Source organism: Otolemur garnettii, unplaced genomic scaffold, assembly GCF_000181295.1.
Source record: "Otolemur garnettii isolate 467f Iridium unplaced genomic scaffold, OtoGar3 scaffold00105, whole genome shotgun sequence".
Taxonomy (NCBI): Eukaryota; Metazoa; Chordata; class Mammalia; order Primates; family Galagidae; genus Otolemur; species Otolemur garnettii.
Window position 1 is genome coordinate 2,495,848 of NW_003852500.1, and position 7,129 is coordinate 2,502,976.

Here is a 7,129-nt window from a genome sequence, read left to right on the forward strand (position 1 = left end):
AAAAAAAAAAAAAAAAAGAAATATTCTTCCTTGGGTTTTTTGTTGTTACTGTTTTTGTGAAGAAAATCTTATTTATTTTAGGTGCATAGTCCAAGTATCAGGATGCTATTTGTCTGTAAACAGTTTCCGAGTTCACACTAGAGATATAAAATTAATAATAACTATAATCACACTAGATACCTGTTTTGTTTCAGGCACTGTAGAATTTCACATGCAATTTCCTTTTTTTTTTAAATTTCAGAATATTGCAGGAATTACATATGTTTTGTTTACATAATTTGCTTTTGTACATTTTAAGTCAAATTTACAAGCGTGCCCTTCACCCAGAAAGTGCACATTTTACCAGTTAAGTGTAAATTTATTTTTGTTATTTGTTTTAACTTAAACAAAAGAAATTTATTTTCTCATAATTTTGAAAGCTAGAGGTCTGGGATCAAGGTATTAGCAAAGTTGATTTCTTCGGAGGTCTCTCTTCTTGATTTTCAGATGGCGGTCTTCCCCTATGTCTTCACATGGTCTTCCCTCTGTCTCTTTTTTTTTTCTTAACAATTTACAAATGTAATAAACCATTTTTGGCTTGCAAGCAGTACAAAAACAGGTGGTGGACCAATTCGGCCCACAGACTCTGGTTTGCTGTATCCGACAAACAGTTATAATTGGAAAAGAATTGGGGCAATTGTCATTTTTAATGTCAAAAACTTAAAACTTCTGCCAGGCGCAGTGGCTCACACCTGTAATCCCAGCACTGTGGGAGGCTGAGGAGGGAGAATTGCTTGAGCTCAGGAATTCGAGACTCGCCTGAGAGAGAGACCCTGACTCATGAAAAAAATGGAAAAACCTAGCCGGGCGCCTCAGGGAGCACCTGTAATCCCAGCAGCTTTCAGAGGCTGAGGTAGCGGGATGCCCACAAGCCAGAGTCTGAGGCTGCAGTGAGCTACCAAGCCACTGCACTCTGCTCAGGGGCATAGGGTGGGACTCTGTCTCAATAATAACAAAAAAACCTTAAAAAAGACTAAAATGGGCTTGGTGTGGTAATCCCAACAATAGTTTGGGAGCCCAAAGCAGGAGGATCACTTGAATTCAGAAGTTCGAGACTAGCCTGGCAACATAGCAAGACCTCGCCTCTACAAAAAATTTTAAAAATTAGCTGGGTGTAGTGGCGTGTGCATGTAGTCCCAGGTACTCAGGAGGCAGAGGCAAGAGGGTCACTTGAGCCCAGGAGTTTGAGACTGCAGTAAGCTAGCTATGATTACGCCACTATACTCTAGCCTAGTTGACAGAACAAGACTCTGTCTCTCAAAAAAAAAAAAGATAGGCTCGGCGCCTATAGCTCAACCGGCTAAGGCGCCAGCCACGTACACCTAAGGTGGCGGGTTCGAATCCCCAGCCTGGACCCGCCAAACAACAATGACGGCTGCAACCAAAAAATAGCCGGGCGTTGTGGCGGGCACCTGTGGTCCCAGCTACTTGGGAGGCGGAGGCAGGAGACTCGCTTGAGCCCAGGAGTTGGAGGTTGCTGTGAGCTGTAATGCCAGGGCACTCTACCCAGGGGGACAGCTTGAGGCTCTGTCTCAAAAAAAAAAAAAAAAAAAAAAAAAAAAAAGATAGTGGGCTTGGGGGGGTCACAGTGTATGGCACACCTCTGAGGGGTGGGACACAATTATAAGAGGGACTTTATCTAACAGATGCAATCAGTGTAACCTAATTTTTTCTTCCCTCAATAAATCCCAAACAAAAAAAAAAAAAGTAAAACATAAAACTATAAAAAATAAAATAAAAAAAAAAAACATAAGTGTGTTGGCTACACACTTCTTATTTTCCAGTTTTTATCTGGGCTTCTGAGTGACTTATAGTCAGCAATCAGGACAAGCAAGTATCTGCAAACCCCAGAGGGCAGGAACCCAGAGGCTCCAGGCCGAAGCTCATGGAAATTTCATCCTGATGATCTGATAACCTGTTTTTATTTTCCCGGCAGGCTTTTGGAAATGCCAAGACAGCCCACAACAACAACTCCAGCCGATTTGGGAAATTTATCCAAGTCAACTACCTGGAGAGTGGCATTGTGAGAGGGTGAGTTAACATCCCAGGCATCCCCCCACCCTTGTGCTGTTACTTCCTGACACACGTGGGAGCAAGCTGCAAAGTTCATGGCCATGCAGATATTTGTGCATCATGCAGGACAGCAAGCACTATTTTAAGTCTTTGAGGTGACAGTGGTTGAGGAAGAAATGTGGGTGGAGGTAAAGGTGCAGTGGCACTGCTAGAATAAGTCTAACCAACTGGGAGTACTAGTGTCGTATGGTTTGCCAGGGACAAGCAAGGACAGCCCAGTCATTTCCTGGTCTTGACTAGGTTTCTAATTTGGTGGGTTTGGGATGTCACAGGCAGAATGAATGTGGACTCTGGCATTTGCCAAACATGTGCTTCTTTAGCCAAGAAGAGATGTGATGCTGTGAGGCAAAGTGAGATGGTCATCTGAGGAGATACTGAAGGGTAGATGGGTGGGTGGATAGGTTAATGGATAGATAGATGAATGGATAGATGGGTTCATTGGTGCATAGGAAGATTCGTGAGTGAGTGGTTAAATAAATGGATAGATTTGTGTGAATGGCTGGATAAATTCATGAGTGAGGGAGTGGATGGTTGAATTGACGGATTTCATTGGTGGATAGGTAGATTCATGGGTAAGTGGTTAAATAAATGGGTAGATTTGTGGGTGGGTAGATGGATAGATGGATTCATGGATGGATGAATTCTTGCTGAATGGTTAGATTCATTAGTAGGGTAGAAGAATAAATGGGTAGATTTTTAGGTGGATGGATGGGTGCATGGATTGATTTGTGGGTAGATGAGTATGTGGATCAATGAATCCATTCACGGATGGTGGATGGATATATAGATAGTGTCTGGCAGGGTCTGGGCCTGGCTACTCAAGAGAGTCCTCCCACAGTTGCAGACTCTAGCGTTTCCTATGAGTGTGCTTATACAAGTATTTGTTCTTTTGTGTTTGGCTTGTTTCATTTAGCAGAACATCTGCAAGGTTTGTCTGTGTAGTAGCATGCATGTGTCAGGATTTCCTTCCTTTATAAGGCTGAATGATATTCCATTGTATGGTTCTGTCTCATTTTGTTTATCCATTTATTCACTGACAGACAGTTAGGCTGTTTTCACCTTTTGGCTATTGCAGATAGTGCTGCTGTGAACATAGGTGTGTAAATATCTCAAGACCCTGCTTTAATTCTTTGGGATACATACCCAGAGATGAACTTGCAGGATCATATGGTAATTCTAACTTTTATTTTTTTGAAGAATCTGCATACTGTTTTCCATAGCAGCCGTACTGTTTTATATTCTACCAACAAATGCACAAGGGTCTCCTCTTTTTTTTTTTTTAACTTTTTTTCCCATGAGTCCACTTTTTTTTTTCTTTTTTTTGAGACAGAATCTCACTGTCACCCTCTGTAGAGTGCCATAGCATCACAGCTCACAGCAACCTCAAACTCCTGGGCTTAAGGGATTCTCTTGCCTCAGCCTCCCAGTAGCTGGGACTACAGGTGACTGCCACAATGCCTGGCTATTTTTTGTTGCAGTTGTCGTTGTTTAGCTGGCCCAGGCCAGGTTCGAATCTACCAGCCTCAGTATACTGTGCTACAAGTGCCGAACCAGAGTTCACATTTTGCTTGCTTGTATCTGCCACATTGCAAACATTTTGACCTACAAGAAGTACCAAGAGTATCTTGTTGGGCAGACAACACTATAGGCACTGTTGCTATAGTTCTTGGGGCTCCTTTTTAATTAACTAATTTATTTATTATTAGCAAGAGGGTTTTTCTTTGTCTCCCAGACTAAAGTATAGTAGTGCAATTGTAGTTCACTCAACTTTGAACTCCTGGGCTCAGATGATCCTCCTGCCTCACTTTCTGTGTACCCTGGGACTCTAGGCACATGCCACCACACGTGGCTAACTTTTAATTTTTTTGTAGAGATAGTGTCTCGCTATGTTGCCCAGACTGGTCTCAAACTCCTGGCTTCCTGCGTTCCTCCTGCCTCAGCCTCCCAAAGTGCTGGGATTAGTGGTGTGAGCCACTGGCCTTAGGGGACCTCCCTTGGGAATAGGCTAAGAGGCTGCATCCCAGTGGGCACTACTCCCTCTCCCTCCTCTGCCACACAGTCTCTGTGTGAGTTTCCTAGGACTATTGTAATAATATGACAAACTATAATGCTTCAACAATAAAAATTTATTCTGTCATTGTTCTGGATGCCAGAAGTCTGAAACTAAAGTGTCAGCAGGGATGGTTCCTTGTCAAGGCTCTAGAGGAGGATCCTTCCTTGCCTCTTTCAGCTTCCTTGCCGCTTCCAGCCTTTGGGGCTTCTAGTGGCCCCAGGTGTCCTTGGCTTGTGGTAACATCAGTGAAGCCTCTACCTTCATCTTCTTATGACCTAGATCATTCAGGATGATCTCAAGAAAATTATGTATGTAAAGACTCTTTTCTCGAGTAAGGTCACAGTCACAAGTTCTGGAATGTGGGCATACCTTCTGTTGGCTAGAGAAAGCTAGCCTGGCCCTTTGCTCAGTTGTCCACCACATTCCACCAGCAACATCCTCATGTCAGGATTTAGGGCCCACCTAGATCATTAAGCAGGATCTAGGTGGGCCCTAAATCCAGTAACAAGGGACCAGCGCCCCTCGATGGCTAGATCTCCCAGACCAGCTTTTGAAGGTCATATCTGTGGCCTTGGATTCAGGAAAGGAAATCCTATCCTGACCCATGACCATGGCTAGGAGAGGGAAACATACTTCCCATCCTGAGTGCAGCCACAGCCACCTCACAAAGAACAGACTCAGACTCAGTTCTGCTTTTGTCTGCTTCGGGGCAGGTGTCATTTCCCAGTACTATTTCCTACTGAGGCCAAGGGTCGGGAGCAGTCCAAGCCTACCCTCAGTTCCCTAATTTGTGAGGCTTTAGTTTCCTGTGTGTTTAAGGACTTGGTGCCAGTGGAAGCCTGGTTCCCTACAAGACCCTTTTGTTAGGGAAGCAGGCCTTGAAAATGATTGGGAAAGGAGTTGGGTGTGGTGGCACACACCTATAATACCAACTACTGAGGAGGCAGAGGCAGGAGGATCACTTGAGCCCAGGAGTTCAAGACCAGCCTGGACAACATAGTGAGACCCTGTCCCTTTAAAAAAAGGAAAGAAAGAAAAGAAGGGAGGGAGGGAGGAAGGAAGGAAAGAAATGATGAGGAAAGGGAAGGGGCCATTGTTAATCAAATGAAACTCAGTACCAGATACCTATGGCCGGCCTGCCTTTCTGCCAGTGTGGGGTCATGTCCTCCCTGTTACACACAGACACAGCACAAGGAGTTGGCCACAGGTTGAATTTCAAACATGAGTCTGATTCTAGAACCAGATAGATCTTTCCTCCCCAGGAAAACAAACTAAGGAAAGGTGCTAAGAGTGCATGGTTACTAGCTGAAAGAAGAAATAGAAGAAAATGTTTTTTCTCCTATTTTATTTTTTGAGACAGAGTCTCACTTATCGCCCTTGGTAGAGTGCTGTATTGTCATAGCTCACAGCAACCTCAAACTCTTGGGCTCAAGGGATTCTCTTGCCTCAGCCTCCCAAGTAGCTGGTACTACAGGCACCTGCCACAACACCCAGCTATTTTTAGAGACAGGATCTTAATGTGTCTCAGGCTGTCTCCAATCTGTGAGCTCAGACAATCTACCCGCCTCAGCCTCCCAGAATGCTAGGATTACAGGTGTGAGCCACTTTTCTCCTATTTTAAAAGAAGACAGGACCCAGGACCAGCCACTGGAAACCCAGCCATGCATGTTGTACATCCCATGTGAGCCTACCAGATATGGAGAGAAAGATAGGCCATGTCCAGCAAGCTTTAGACCAAGCGATCTGTGCTGCCTCCAGGCCCTGCCAGCCCTCAGGCACCAGCTGAGTCTCCTATATAATGGGCAAAGTGAGAGTGATCTGCAAGCCCTGCCCAGTTCATACACTTGCCTCTCCAGACCTGTGACAGCCTCAGTTGGTGTGAAAGGAGCCCACCAGCTCATCTCCCTCCTGTGAGGTCCTGGACAAAATGCTCAGTGTCCACCATTGGGAGGCACTATGGCCACCCCAGTGGGTAGGGTGATTCCCAAGAAATGCTTTTGAATGATGACTAGGACATAGTAGGTCCTTAAGAAACACTGGGTGGCTTACAGAGATACTGGGTTTCTGTTCTAGCTCCCTCAGTCTCAAGATTCCATGTGACACCACATACCTCCCAAGGGGACTACAAGAACTTAATTTGGAGGGAACACATTTAAGTGCTTGGTACAGAGAAAACAATAAATGGCAGAATACCAGACTATATGAATACAAGCAAGCATTGCCATGTATCAGAGACCCCTGGTCTTTCAAAGACATTGTGACAAAAATGAGAAAGCAAGGCCCAGACCCAGAGAGGATACCAGCAAATCACTGACCCAGCAAAGGACTTGGGTCTAGAATATGTAAAGATTATTTATAACTCAATAGTAGGACCAAAGAACCTGACAGGAAAATCAGCAAAAGACAGGAGTTCAAAGCTGCAGTAAGGTATGATCACACCACTGCATTCCAGCTTGGGTAACAGAGCAAGACCCTGTCCCAAAAATAAAATAAAACAAAATCAAAAATAGTCAAAAGACTTCAACACTTTATTAAAGAGATATGAGTGACCAACAAGCACATGAAAAGATGCTTGACACTGTTAGTCATCAGGGAAATGCAAACCAAAACTAAGATGGCTAGAATCAAAGACAGATAATACCAAGTGCTGGTGAGGATATGGAGAAATTGGAACTTTCATCCACTGCTGTTGGGAATGTAAAATAGTGTGGCTGCCTTGGAAAACTATTTGGCAAGTTTCTTTAAAAGCTGAACATGGCTCAGGGCCCATATCTCAGTGGTTAGGGTGCCGGCCACATACATTAGAACTGGCAGGTTGGAGCCCAGCCCAGGACAGCTAAACAATAATGACAACTACAACAACAACAACAACAAAAAAAAAAAAATAGCTGGGTGTTGTGACAGGGCACCTGTAGTCCCAGCTACTTGGGAGACTGAGGCAAGAGAATCACTTAAGCCCAAGAG

General features: G+C 44.4%; 1 protein-coding gene across 14 annotated transcripts in view; it reads left to right on the plus strand.

The window, feature by feature from the left end:
- The window catches only part of MYO9B (myosin IXB), a 116,695-nt gene that overhangs the window by 54,203 nt on the left and 55,363 nt on the right, over positions 1 to 7,129 (plus strand). For all 14 annotated transcript variants that reach the window (XM_023517144.1, XM_023517133.1, XM_023517136.1 and 11 more), the window contains one exon: positions 1,976 to 2,070. In XM_023517144.1, coding sequence (XP_023372912.1) covers positions 1,976 to 2,070 — 95 coding nt within the window. The remainder of the gene's footprint in view (positions 1 to 1,975; positions 2,071 to 7,129) is intronic.